The sequence below is a fragment of the Sarcophilus harrisii genome, chromosome 2 (genome assembly GCF_902635505.1).
Source record: "Sarcophilus harrisii chromosome 2, mSarHar1.11, whole genome shotgun sequence".
NCBI classification, from domain to species: Eukaryota; Metazoa; Chordata; class Mammalia; order Dasyuromorphia; family Dasyuridae; genus Sarcophilus; species Sarcophilus harrisii.
The window spans coordinates 54,622,494-54,637,228 of NC_045427.1; the positions used below are offsets into that span (position 1 = coordinate 54,622,494).

At 43.6% G+C, this 14,735-nt stretch overlaps 1 protein-coding gene across 2 annotated transcripts in view; it reads left to right on the forward strand.

Annotated features, from left to right (window-relative positions):
• The window catches only part of SLC38A8 (solute carrier family 38 member 8), a 28,581-nt gene extending 19,524 nt beyond the window's left edge, over window positions 1-9,057 (forward strand). For both annotated transcript variants that reach the window (XM_012540333.3, XM_023495072.2), the window contains 5 exons: window positions 747-861; window positions 1,625-1,772; window positions 3,440-3,645; window positions 5,030-5,081; window positions 7,854-9,057. In XM_012540333.3, coding sequence (XP_012395787.1) covers window positions 747-861; window positions 1,625-1,772; window positions 3,440-3,645; window positions 5,030-5,081; window positions 7,854-7,947 — 615 coding nt within the window. In that variant the 3' untranslated portion in view covers window positions 7,948-9,057. The remainder of the gene's footprint in view (window positions 1-746; window positions 862-1,624; window positions 1,773-3,439; window positions 3,646-5,029; window positions 5,082-7,853) is intronic.
• Window positions 9,058-14,735: the final 5,678 nt, after the last annotated feature.

Sequence of the window (14,735 nt, forward strand, 5' to 3'; positions counted from 1 at the left end):
AATAGAGAGAGGAAGAAAGGAAAAAAGGAAAGGGAAAGGAGAAAGGAAAGAGGGAAAGAGAAGAAGAGAGAGATAGGAAGGATGAAAGGAAGGAAGGAAAAGAGGGAGAGAGAACAAAGAAGGAAAGAAAAGGAAAGATGGAGGGAGGAAGGAAAGGAGGGAGAGAGGGAGTAGGAAGGAAACAAGTACTTATTAATCTCTGACAAGGAGCCAAGACTCAGTTTTCTCCCAATAAGGTGAGGGGTTTGGATTCAATGACGTCTAAGGTTCCTTCCAGCTCTAGCTAGGTCTCTGACTGGTGGGGGAGAGGAGAAGGGATTGAGAGACCCAAGGCCAGGAGACAGATTCACAGGCTCATAAATACTTCATAAGTCCTTGTGGACTGACTGACCCAAGAATAGTTTTCATCTGACCACAGGCTGAGCACGGGCAGCCCACACACAGGCCATTGGGCATCGCCAGGGAAAGCGAGGCTACAAAAGCTTTAGGGGAAGCTAAGAATGCCCTGTTTCTGAATTCTTGTCTCAGGGTAGAGACCCTAGGCTTGAAGTTGTGCTTCTATTCTGTGCTTGATTCAGGGGTCTGTGTCTCAATGAGGGCTGTGAATACCATGGCCTGTTCTCACACTTGGAAAGGGCTGGAGCCCCCATGGATGGGTGGGCAGTCATGGAGATGTTCAATGGGCAGAGCCCCTGTGGGTGGGTGGGCGGGCATGGGGGTGCTCAGTGACTTGCTCTGTTTTTCAGTGCCACGAAGCCAGCATATCTATCTACAGTAGCATGTACAACCAAAACCTCTCCCATTGGACCGTGGTGTCTGTGGCTGCCATGCTGGCCTGCTGCCTCATTTATTCCCTGACAGGTAAAGGCCCACCTGGAGTTGGAGAAACAGCCCTTTCCTCCTCAACTTTTGATACTGGGGAGGGGGCCCTGAGACCACTGCTCCCACAGCGTGGCTATTATTGTCTGAGACCTCGGGGCACTCCTCTGAGTCTGTTTCCTCATCTGTAAAATGGGTATAATAAAACTGAAATGACAGGATACAAGCACTGGCCCCACCTTTGCTAGGCTTTTGTGAGTCCAGTCTTGGCCTTTTGGTCCGGACCTGTGACCCTGTCAGGGAGAGAACTCCCCTCCTTCAGGGGTAACTGGTCCGTGGCTGGAGCTGCCCAACAATGCTGTCACTGAGCACCGGGACACGGGCTGCTCGGCCCAAGGAAAAACGTTGCCCCAAGTCTCCAGGAAATCTGACTTTTAGGACTCTAAGACTGACCCCTGAGAGGACCCCTTCCCCTAGTGAGAAGTCCTCCCCCTAGCCCCGTGTGCCAGCCCTCTCTCCCAATTTAGGGTCACAGAAGGCTCGGACTCTCTTTCAGCCCTTAACCCTCTTCCTAGCTCTCTATTAAATCAGCCGCTGTGGACGGATCTGAGGCTCAGGAACTTTAATTTCAGAAGAGACGCTTCTGAGCTCCCATCAGACCTTGTGACTTAGAAAAACATCTTCCCGGATGCTGAGGGATTTATCTCAGACCGGGGCAGGCAGGTCCTATCTGCAAACTCTAAGCCCCGAGTAAGGGAGGATTTCTCTAATCTTTCCTGATGTGAAATCCCCTGAAACTTTGCAGGGCTCTACGGCTTTCTGACTTTTGGAGATAATGTTTCTGCTGATGTGCTGATGTCCTACCCAGGCAATGACACCATGGTCATCGTGGCCCGCTTCCTGTTCGGGGTCTCTATTGTGACGGTCTACCCCATTGCTCTCCTCCTGGGCAGGTGACAGAATTTGTTCCTTACTCGGATTAGGGCAAAGGAGCCATCTTTATTTACCCCCTGGGATCCAGCTACTCAGGGCACCCTGCTTTGGATTATTAGTTTAAAGGATTTCAGCCAGCCAGAATCCCTATTACCAAAATATATATATATATATATTATTGAACACCTACTATGTGCACTTATAGCCTGTATCATAGAGCTTAATGGTGAATTATATGTTAGAATCCATATGCATGCAATGGATTTCAGCCAGCCAGGATCCCTATTGCTTATATATATATATATAATTGAACACCTACTATGTGCACCTATAGTCTGTATCATAGAGGTTAATGTTGAATTATATGTTAGAATCCATGTGCAGCAATGGATTTCAGCCAGACAGGATTCCTATTGCCAAACAAAATTAATTGAACACCTACTGTGTGCACCTATAGCCTGTATCACAGAGCTTACTGATGAATTATATGTTAGAATCCTAATGCATGCAATGGAGAGGACAACTGAATCTCGGCTCTGTCTTAGATCAGTTATTCTATCTTAGCTAAGACACTTACCGTACATTTTTAAAAACTCTTCACAAAGCACATATTATGTAATTGTGTCTGAGGGGGGAAAGGTGATGGTTTGCAGGTGAATTAGAAGAGGCTTCTTGGGAAAGGTGGCCTTTGAGCTGGGTTTTAAAGGATGAGTTAGGAATTTAAAGGGCAAAGAAGGGGGAAGGAAGGTATCCCAGGCATTGGGGCAGGATTAGTAAAAGCTGAAACATCGCAAGCCATATGCAAGGAGGTGATTGAAATTGGCTTAAACGTAGAATATATGGAGAAAAGAATAATAGGAAAGCCTCTTCCCATCTGTAAAATGGGGCTAATAATTTTTGCCAGTCCACATCTTGGGTTTGCTCTAGGGCAAGTGCTTTGTGACTTGAAAAGGAGTAAATCGTTGGGGACTATTAGTATTTCCCTCCTCTCATTTCCCCAATGAGCTTACTCTCCTTAAAGTCATGAACTATTGTTTCTATTTTTTCTTTCCTCTAAAGCACTTAGCATGGAAAGCTGCTGTCCACTGTAGCTTCCTTATAAATATTTGACTTTGGTTCAAGTCAGAGTACTTGTTTGGGAATCTTAAAATCAATTAAGAATTTATTAAGTAACTTTTATGTGCCAGCTAAGGAGGAAAAAAAACTAAACAATTCCTGATCTCAATATGTATATGAAATCCATATGGAGACAGAGGAAATACAAACTGAAACACAGGATCATTGATTTAAAGCTGGGGGACCTTAGAGATGTCTCCTTTAATCTAACATCCTCAGGTCACAAAGCTTCTGAATTTGAACCCAGGACATCCTAAAATCAATTCCAGGTCCCAGTGCCTCGATCTGAGGTAGTTATGGAAGGAGGGCAACAGCAAATGCTCAGGCTACCTGGGAGAAAAGGGATGAAGTAGAAGTCCTTTAGGAGACCATGGAAAGAGTCAGATTTCATAAGGAAGGGGAAAGCCTTCAGGGACCACCAGTGCCAGAGGTTGGAACATCCAAGAACTGGGAAGCTTCTTTAGGTTCAGTTACTAGATTGTGATTTCTTCAAGGGCAGGACTTGTCTTCTTCCTTAATTTATCTCTATCCTTTAGAAGGCACTTAATATTTACTGATTGATTTCTCCCAGGTCAGTGATCCAGGACTGCTGGCTGAGCTGCTCCAGTATCTGGGGCTGTGGAGGGTCCGCGGACCCTTCAGGAACCTGGGTCCGAATGCTGCTGACGGGCCTGTGGGTAGCCGCCACACTTCTGTTGGCTCTGTTTGTCCCAGACATCGGGGAAGTCATCATGATCACTGGGAGTATCAGTGCCTTCTTCATCTTCATATTCCCGGGTGAGCTCCCTCCCTTTCCAAAGGCTTTGTCTCTATTCTGGCTTTGCTTCTGAAGACTCAGGTCTCTGGGGAGAGGGGAGGAACCTGGAGGCTGACTCTGAGAAATCTTCCTCAAAGCTAAACGATGTCCAGCTCCTGCCTACTGCTTCTCCAAGTCATGTTGAGACTTCTAGGGAAGGAACTGGAACTCTATTTTTATAAATCATGAAATAAGATTGTGATAAAAGCTCCTGGGGCCATAGCGGATTGCCACCACAATCCATCAGCACAGAGAGTAAAGAGTTGACCAGCTTTTTAATGTATATTGATGGTAAATCAATAATAGAGGCCAAAAGCTTTCGGTAAATATGAAATATAAGTTAAGACATTGAATTGGAGAAGTCTGCTATTGTATATCATCATTAGAGATAGAAACAGATACTGTGACAAGGGTTGGGCTTGGCTAGCAAACTATATAGAGCCTGAAATTAGAGAAATGTCCTAAAGAAATAGTGTAGTCTCAGAACTGGAAAGGACCCCATGCTGCTCTCCCAACCCAAGATCATATTTTCCTATCAGCTCCAGAAGAGGAAGGAAGGTTAGTTAAATCTAGTGAATAGATAGTAGATAAGTAATAGATCCACAAATAGTGAATAGACAAATTTAGGGAAAGATAGATAGCTGGATAGATAGATAGATAATAGATTTATTGATTGATCTAATACTTGGTAAAAGTACTTGTCATTTAAAGCCCTTCACAATCTGGTTCCAAATTTTCTTCCCAGACTGATTTAGCATCACTTCCCCATTGTACGTATCCACGTCAGCCAAACCTGTCTACTTGCTAGTACCCTATCTGTGCCCTCCATACTTTTGCACAGAACACTTTTCCCAGGGGCTTATGACAAACAGTCAGATGGCTTCTCAGTGAACTGCTAGAAAAGATTGTAGGAGAAAAGGAGTCGGAGTGGGAGAGGGAATCAGGAAGTCGGAAATGTCTGGGAATGAAATTTGGCCTTTTATTACACATTCACCATCTGCGGGTGGTAGCAGGAGATTGCTTTTGGATTTTAACTAGTTGTTTAAAGTAACCTTATTCTTATAAGCATTTTGTATTTCCATGACTCCTAAATTTAGACGCACTAATTTGGGCTCTTGAAACAAGATTAATTAGCTGCAGTATTAAGGCCTCAGAATCATAGAATTATAAAGCTAGAAGGAAACTTAGAAATAGTTCAATTTTCTCATTTGAAAGAGGAGGGAGGTTGAAGTCAGGAGAGGTTGATAAAGGTCACACTGGAGGGTGGTAGATGGTCGAGCAGACAATAAAGTGCCCGCTTTGAGAAGTCTCATGGAGTGTTGAAAGATCTGACATCTGAGCCGCGTGTTTGGGTTTCGTTGGCAGGCCTGTGTCTCATTTGTGCAGTGGACCTGGAGAACCTGGGGCCAAAAATCAGGTGAGCTAAGTTTGTCCTCCCACATTGTAATGACTTCGATAATAGATTGAATTTTAGATCTTAGAGAAGCTATCACCCTAAACCTTCTCTTTTAACAGATTAGGACACTGAGGGAAATCACTTGCTCATCTTATTCTTGCCCCTGAGCAATCACACATGGCCTGGTCCACACCTGGAAGGCATTTTCTCTTGATGTGAAAAATTTTTCTCCGCTTTCAAAGCTTAATTTAACCATCATCTCCTCCACAAAGCTTTCCATAAGTCCCCTCCTTTTCTTCCCTTCCCCCAACTAAGTTTCTCTCCTTCAAATATTTCTAGAGCATTTTTCTGGGGTTTCTCCTTTTGTCCCCATTATACCCTATTTTGTATTCTACTTATCTGTCTACATATGGTATTTGTTCATAGTTTTAGAACTGGAAAAGACCTTAGAATTTTATCGCATCCAAGCCCTTCCCTTTAATGATTAGGGTGGATGAAAGGACTTGCTCAGGGTGGTTCAGCTAGTCTGAGGTAGGATTTGAATTCAGCTCTTTATTCTTTGTTCCATCTACCAGCCTCTAAGAGTGGCTCCCCTAATAGAAGAGAAGGGACTCAAGGAAAGGGACTGCTTCATATTTCCCACAGTTCCAAACATAGACAGTAAACATTCAATAAAGGTTTGAATTGGTCTGTGTGACATGTATATGAGAGATGACACAAGATTTAACCTTGAATCACAGGAGGTCCCACCTTCTTAAACTACATGAAATTGGCAGAGCCAGTCTGCAAAGAGGTCTGCAGAGAGCCAGGTCCAAGCTTGTTAGGAGGAAGACCTTCCAATCATCAGAGCTGCCCCCAAGTCCAAAGGGCTTCTTTAGGGGATGGTGGGTTTCCTCCTCAATGGGGGCCTTTACACAAAAGTATGCTGAATTCAAACCCCGCATCATACCCTTGCATAAGTCACTTAATCCTTTTTGCCTCAGTTTCCTCATCTGTAAAATGATCTGCAATCACTCCAGTATCTTTGCCAAAAAAAACCCAAATTGGATCACGAAGAGTCAGACAAGACTGACTACTCGTTCTTAGGACTTCACTCGATGCCTCTGAGGTCTCTCCGTTCTGAGATTCTATGGATCAGCCCTTGGAACCTGCTGTCAGTAATTAGGGTCTGAACTTTTCTTTCTTGAGCAGTGATCCTAATAGATTGTAGAAACTGCGCACTGATCTGTTTGGGGATTGGGCAGGGTGTACAAATGAGATCAGTCACCCCCCTAAGCTCCTTAACTTAAACAGAAGAACAGGGAAAAAGTGGAAATGTTCCTCCTTCTCCTTTTCCCCCTTTCCTCTTTTTCCTCCTCCTTTTTCTCCTTCTCTTCCTCTTCCTCTTCCTTCATTGCTCTCATCTCTCAAAGGCTCTTTAATTTAAAATGGAAAGGATGCCTCCTTTGGCAACCTGGTTGAGGTCTAACTCTATTTACTACACAAAGTTTCTTAGTTAAGTCACTAGATTACTTTTCTAGGTCTCAATTTCCTTACCTGTAAAATGAGAGAGTTGAACTAGATGCTCTTTGAGGAACCTTCTAGCATTAACATCCTATCAGGCTATGAGGTCTTTTTCTACCAGGTTTTCATGATGCTTAAATTTTTTTTAAAAATCACATTTTATATACCCAGCACATAAATATTTTTCCTCAATAGTGTGCCATTTTTCCAATTATATGTAAAGATATTTTTCAACATTACAAGTTTTTAAGTTCCAATTTTTTTTCTCCTTCCTCCTCTTATTTCTTCTTTCCCCAAGACACCAAGCAGTGTGATATAGGTTATACAAGGACATATTTTCATATTTATCATGTTGTGAAAGAAAAATTAGAACAAAAGGAAAAAACCATGAGAAAGAAAGGAAAACAAACAAATGAAAGAAAAAGTAAAAATAGTATGCTTTGATCCACATTCAATCTCGATAGTTTTTCTCTGGATGCAGATGGGATTTTCCATTCTGAGGCTCTTGGAATTTTCAGGTCACTAAATTGCTGAGAAGACCTAATTCTATCACAGTTGCTTATCACATAATCTTCCAGCACATAAATATTGTAGCACCATAGATTTAGGGATGGAGGAGACCTGAGAGGTCATTCCCTTCTTTGCATTGTTGAAGAAGCTCAGACCAGGGAAGGCAAATTGCACAGATAGTGAAAATCAGACCTGGGATTTGAACTCAGATCTTCTGACTACTAGACCAGTAGTTTTCCTGTTCCACCACCATACCTGCCAAGAAAATCTGATAAGCAGGTTATTATTGCCTCTTATTGCTACTATGAGTCCTTCTTCCTCCAAAAGGACATTGCATGTAACAGACCATCCAGTCCCACCTCATTCTGAGAAAACTGAGACACAAGGAAAAAAGCTGACCACAGGTAGCAGGAGCAGGGAATTCCAAGGCAGAGCTTGACCCCAAAACCAGGCTCTTTCCACATCTTCCTATTCTCTCTTTCGAGGCGTGAGCAGAAAAAAACAAAAGGAGCTGAGCTTCAAACCAATTCCCCTCCTCCCTTAACCCTGACAGTTGCTTTGGTGATTTTGGAAAGAAAATAAAATAGGCTGAAGGCCCCGGTGCTTATTGCCTGCAATTTAATTTTTCATGGACTTGATGCTCTCATCACGCTGAGTACTTGAGAAATGTCTGCCTTTGTTCCCCGTGCATTAAAATAACTTTTTTAGTCCTTATTGTTTCTATGAAAATTTCAGGAAAATTGAATGATTCTTTTTTTGTTTTCCTTCTTCAATCCTTAGATCCTGCTTGATCTTCTGGGGAGTGGTCTCCATCTTAGCCGGTGCCTTTATCTTTGGGCAGAGTACCAGTTCAGCCATCTTGGATCTGTTCTGAGTCTTTGGCTGGATGTGAATGTGGAGGCAGGAAAAAGCCGAGCGGAAGGGATCCCTCTTGGACTGAGACAGACTTAGCCCTGGGCACCTTCTCTTGGGTTCCCTATACTTAAAAGTGGGCGTGTGTGTGCACATGTATATATACACAGGCATAACGCATACATACACACATACATAAATACACCTGTGGTTCCTAGATCCCCTCTCTCTGCACCTTGCCTCAGACACCTGATGTTCATTGGCTATTTTCTGGTTTTCTTCTTAAGCAGAATGATGCTCCTGGGCAGCCCCGCTTTTTACCTTGACAGAACATCCCAATTTGTAACCTTAGGGATATTTATCGTATAGGAAAAGTAGTATTTGTTTTTTATCACCCTTTTATGGAAAAAGATATTATATATACATATATACATGTATAAAAACTATATACGTGTGTGTATATATATTTATATATATATATATATATATATATATATATACACACATAAAACCATCCTAACCATATGTCTCTATATACGTATACACACATACAATGTCCCTGAAAACCAGGGAGTTAAAGGAGGGCAATGAGGCTTCCTTCTTTTACTTGTGACCAGTTAATTCGCATTTAGTAAGTGTCTACTATGAGTTAGGTACAGAGAATGCAGAGACAAAACTACCCAATCCTTAAGGAACTTACATTTTATTGTAGAATAGGGAGAAAGATAATGTTTATGTAAATGTTTATAAACAAAATAAATAAAAGGTAATTTCAAGGGAAGCACCAATAGTTTAGGGGACAAGACAAGACCTTCCATAGAAGATGGCACTTGAGGTTGGATCCAGGTTGTAAAGGGCTTTAAAAGCCAAGCAGAAGTATTTGCATTTGATTCTAAAGGTAACTAGAAGCCACAAGAATTTATTGAGTAGGAAAGGGAAGTGATCAGACTTATGCTTTAGGAATGTGACTTGAACAACTATGTGAAGGATGTATTGGAGAGGGAAAGAGATTGGAGGCAGAGAATCTAATTAGAAGGCTATTGAAATGGTTGGGATAGAACAGTCTCTCTCCATCTCCCTCTCCTGTCTTCCCTTCCTCCTTCTCTCTCTCTCTCCCTCTTCCCTTCCCTCCTTCTCTTTGTCTCTCTGTTTCTATCTGTCTCCCTCTGTCTTTTCCTCCTCCTCCCTCCCCTCCCTCCTTCCTTCTCTCTTTCCCTCCCTTCTTCCTTTCCTCCCTCCCCCTCTCTGTTTCTCTGTCTATGTCTGTCTGTCTCTCCCTCCCTCACCTTCCTCCTCCCTCCTTCCCCCTCCTCTCTCTTTCTCCCTCCTTCCCTCCCTCCCTTCCTCTCTCCCTTTCTCCCCCTTTCCTCTCTCTCCTTTGCTTTCTTTCTCTCTTTCTCTGTGTCTGTGTAGGAGAAGAAAAAGGGAAGGTGACTGAGTGGAGGGAAGGAAAGTGCATATAAACACTTGTGATGATAGAACCGAAGTGATTTGTCAATTTATTGCATTTGGGGGAGAATGGAGAGGGATAAAAAGAAGATGATTCCAAGGTTAAGAACCTGGAAGACCAGAAGAATGGTGGGGTCCTTGAAAGAAAGAAGGAAGATGGAAGAGGAATGGATCTGGGAGGAAAGAATAATGAGTTTCGGATCTGATGCGTTTGAGATGCCTGCGGCTCCTCCAGTTTGACATATCCAGTGATGAAGAAGGGAAGGTGAGGAGAAGAGCAGTGCTGGTGTGTAGAGCTGGGAGTCACACAGTAAGATAAGGGAATCCATGAGAGTTGTAAAGTAAGAAATATAGAGAGATAAAAAGGCCCCCGACAGAGCAGCCAGAGTTAGAGAGCAGGATGTGGATGATCTAGCAAAGGAGACTAAGGAGCCATTGAACAGCTCAGAGGAAAGCCAAGGAGAGCAAAACCTCAAAAACCCAGACAGGAGAGAGCATCCAGCAGAGGGTGGTTCACAGTGTTCGATAAATGGAAATGTGTTTTTGAGCACTGGGACACAAAGACAAAAGCAAAGGCAGTTCCTGTCCTCAAGGAGCTTATTTCCTGGAAGGAGACACCACATATTGTTGGTGATTGATGATCAAGGAGGGAAGTTTTGTTTGGAAAATTAGTATACAGTAGGTGCTTAATAGATGTTTATTGACTGTCTGATCAGACTGATAAAGCAAGGTGAGAAAATTGGCACACGCTTTTCCAGGAGCATTAGCAGTACTGATTTGATTATTGTTCCAGAAAGGGAAAGGGAAGGAAGCTTGGTTGGGCAGTGGGTAGAATCCTGGACCTGGAGTGAGGAAAATCCATCTTCTTTAGCTCGAATCCAGCCTCAGAGACCTACTGTGTGACCTTGGGCATGTTTACCCCTGTTTGCTTCAGTTCCTTATGTGAGCTAGAGAAGAAAATGGCAGCCCACCCCAACATCTTTGGGAAGAAAACCCAAATGGGGCCGTGAAGAATTGGACACAAATGAAATGATTAAACAACAGTGATGGGGGCGGGGAGGGGTAGGAAACAATGGCTGGCCCTCTTCTGAAATAGCGGACTCTCGTTAATTCAGATATTGAGACCCGTAGTCTGGAGAGCTTGGAACAAACAAACAAAAATAAGCCCCTGGGGAATGGTCTTTGCTCCCGGCGTGCAGGCAGTTGGAGAAAAGATGGCCAGGGGTGTGTTACAGAGAGGTCGTGAAGAATGAGGATGGAGAACAAGTGGCAATTGAGAAATCATTGGTAACTATGGAGAGAGCAATTTTAGCTGAATGATGAGGTCAGAAGCTAGATTGCAAAGTGCTGTAATGGGAGTGAGAGGAGAAGCAGCAGCAATGAGAATAGACAGCAATTTTTCCTAAGAGTTGAGTCAGGAAGGGAATAAAGATACAGCAAAGTCTCTCGGGGATATTAGGGTCAAGTAGGGCAGAGGAATGAGTCAATAGATGGGAAGATATTAAAAATGAGAGAGAAATGGAATAATTGCAGGAGCAATGAGCCAGGGCAACACGAGGAGGTAAGATCAAGGGTCCCCGTGTTGGTACTGGCAAGGGCTGCCTGCTTCTTTCTCTGATACAAGGAGTCAGGAGATGGGGGTACAGATGTCCACTGGCAAGGTGACAATACTTAGAACTGGAAGATCTTAAATTGGAAGGCACCTCAGAGGCCCAGGGTCCAACCCACCCTTTTAACAAATGAGAAGCTGAGACTTGCCCAGCGTCACAGCCGAGCGGAGATCGGAATCCACGTCCCTTCCCACCGGGTCCAGCTGTACCACCTTAGCCGAGTCTTGTCCAGCATTTTCAAACCGTGGATTTAGATGAAAGGCAAAGGCCGGTGCTTGTCAGACTTGCAGCTGGCACATGAACATGGTGGATGACAGAATCAGGATCCAAAAGGTGGTGAAAGTAATGAGCTAAATCAGGAGGGTGAAATGGAACAAAGAAATGTCAAATCTTACACTTAAATCTGAGAAAAACAAGCTAGGGCATAAATATAGGATGGGGAGCCCTGGATGAGCAGGATTTCTTAGTGAGTGAGAATGGCTGCACCGGTCAGTAAGGGGCACTGGGGGCCATGCAGACAGAGAGCCAGGGGGATTTGGGTTCCAGAGCATCCGGCCGTGGGACCTGGGCAGGTTACTGTGCTCCCTGCTACTCTCTCAGCTCTAAAACGTGGAGAGAAGGTGTGTGACTTGCCTGAGAGAGGGGTCTTCTTCCCCCAGGAGTTTCCTAGACCAGAGAAATCACTGGTGCAAAACCTTTCCCTAATGATAATATTCTTTAAGATTTTCAATACACTCTGTTTACTTTCAGCAGAGCCAGGAGGTATGGTGGATTTTACAGATAAAGAAACTGATACAAAAATGACTTGTCCATGGTCACAGGTGTTCAGATTTGTGTCTAGAATCCAGGTTTCTGACCCTAAAATCACTGGGCTGATCTGCTTCTGGGAGGGCAGACAGGCTATAATTTCAGAGGGCCGAGCTAGCATCAGGAAGGCAGGTCTTGACCTAGGGAAGGAAACTCTCAATGGGGCCATCGAACACTGAACAGGCAAGCGAATTCATCACCACAAGTGTTCAAGTAGAATTGGGGGACCCTTTGCGAAAGGGGGTATTCCTATATTTGGATTGGGGGGAGTTCAAGACCCAAAATCCCTCCACGCGAAAGGAGATGTGACAAAGAATGACAGAGAATTTGCTTAATTGGAAAACTCCATCTGTCCCCAGCCACTGAAGCAAAACCCCCAAGTGCTCCTTGATTTGAAAAGGGACTCAGAGATCCCATTAAAAATGCATTTGATCTCAAACCCAGCTTTGTTCATCCTCCCACATTGCTCATTATCCTTTCTTCACCAAGTGTTGGCTCAGACTCGGTGCCATCTCGAGCATTAACTCGGGGCTTGGGTCAGAAGAAGTGCCTTCCGTCTGCGGCGTACTGATAGAGAAACAGGGACCTTGGGCTGTTATGGGCTGCCTAGACCCCGACCCTGACGCCCAGCAGGGCTTCTCACGGGGGTCGCCTGCGCCCGTCCGCCTTTTACTTTGCCCTGACGCCGATAGAATGGCAGCTTCAAAGTCTGCCCATCACACACCCCTGTCTGGCCTTAGTCACAAATGGGGCAACGGAGGCTTGGGAGGATGAGTGGTCTGCATGGGATGGGGCGCAGATGGCCGGCAAATGTCTGATGGGAGTCCGTCATCCTGACTCCAAAGTCAGCCAGTACCTTCCCCTCGAGGATTAAGATTCACCAGTTGTTTACATATCGTCTTTCTCATTTGAATGTGATCTCCTTGAGAGCAGCAACTGAGCTTTCTTCCCTTTCTAGAACTTAGGATAGTGACTGTATATAGTAGGTACTTAATATGTATTGACAGATTCTCTGCTTAGCATAGTGACTGCACATAGTAGGTATTTAAATGCTTGTTGACTGATTCTCTACTTAGCACAGTGACAGGCCCATAGTAGGTACTTAATAAATGTTTGTTGATTGATTCTCTACTTAGCATAGTGGCTGTACATAGTAGGTACTTAAATGCTTGTTGACTGATTCTCTACTTAGCACAGTGACTGTACATAGTAGGTACTTAAATGCTTGTTGATTGATTCTCTACTTAGCATAGTGGCTGCACATAGTAGGTACTTAAATGCTTGTTGACTGATTCTCTACTTAGCACAGTGACAGGCCCATAGTAGGTACTTAATAAATGCTTGTTGATTGATTCTCTATTCTCTATGTTACACTGCCTTCACTGTCATATGTTGCCCTGCTGGAAAGCATGGTGCTGAAAGTTGTAGGTCATTTTTTTTCCTGGCTTGGCCCCAGTTTTTTGGAATACGGTTCCTGAAGAAGAAATTATTCAGTAGGTGAAAGCTAGACAGGCTTTTTTGTGGTTGGTGCTATTTGTAGGAAGATGGGATTGAGAGCCATCAGGACATAGTATTTAGAGCCATAAAATGTTAGAGCTACAAGGAATATTCGATACCTAGAGTACCAAAGAAATTATAACTTAGGGTGTTTTTTTCTTCATCTAAAACACCCTTTAAATTTTTTTTTATTAAAGCTTTTTATTTTTCAAAACATACATGTGGACAATTCTTCAACATTAGCAAAACCTCATATTCCAATTTCCCCCCTTTCCCCACGCCCTCCCCTAGATGGCAAATAGTCCAATATATGTTAAACATGGTTAACTCCAATGTATGCATACGTATTTATACAATTATTGTTCTGCACAAGAAAAATCAAATCAAACCAGTTAAAAAAAAAAAAAGCATTTAGGGTTAGGGTTCTGCATTGTTATGTTCAAGTCACTCACGTCCCAGAGCCTCAGTTTTTTTAATCTGTAAAATGGGTGTTTTACAGTTCCAATTGTTCAGTGATGAACAGTGAGCCATAACAATGCAGAACCTAAATCTCTGATGGCCTTTTGGGGTTCCCCTGGCTTTAGGGGTCTACCACTTAGCTGCTACAACTCTTTCACGTTAGGAATCCCAACTGAAGCTCAGTGGGCTGGCTGTTCAAGGTACAAGGGTGGATCCAGATGCCAGAGGCCTTTTATCTTCAAAAGACCAGAGCCCTGCGGACACCTGGTTTGAAGTAATTCAACAGTCAGAATTAGGAGAAGCTCCTCCTTGCCAGGCCCTGGACAAGTGTTTGAGTCGATAGCCTTTATTAAACATCTGCTGGAGCCAGGAACTCTTCCAGGTGCTGAGGAAACAAGGAGGAACAAACAGCAGTCCCAGCTTTCAAGGGCTTATGTTCCTTCTGGGGAAAGGGTCCGTTTTATAAAAGGAATATAGGAGAGAACTGCAGGGAGAGGGGGAAGCATCTCTTCAGGATATGTGTAGTATTTAGTCTTTAATTATTTTTTTCAGTGAACGTTTATTGTTTCTCCTTCCCATTAATTCTCCCCATTCCCCAAATCCTTGTAATAAATATTTATAATCAAGGAAAACAAAGCCCTGTCTCCTTCTGTGTTTATAGTTCCTCATCTCTCACGTTCATAGGGATTAGAGGAGGTCTGGAGAACTAGACTGATCCTCTCATTTTGCAGATGAGGAAACTGAGACCTAATTGGGGCTAAGTGACATGGTTCCCATCACCCACGCAGTGGAGGATTTCTGATTTGAATTCAGGGCTTTACTTCTAAATGGGGTGTTTCCCCCGCTCAGATCACCTTTATGTTTTCCTGCCATGTGCTCCGTCATTTCAACCCATAGGAAAAATCCCATATTTGTGATAAAATGCTAAGGGATGAGATGCTGGGAGTCATAGGAGTCGGAAAGGAAAAACACACAGAATCCACAGCTG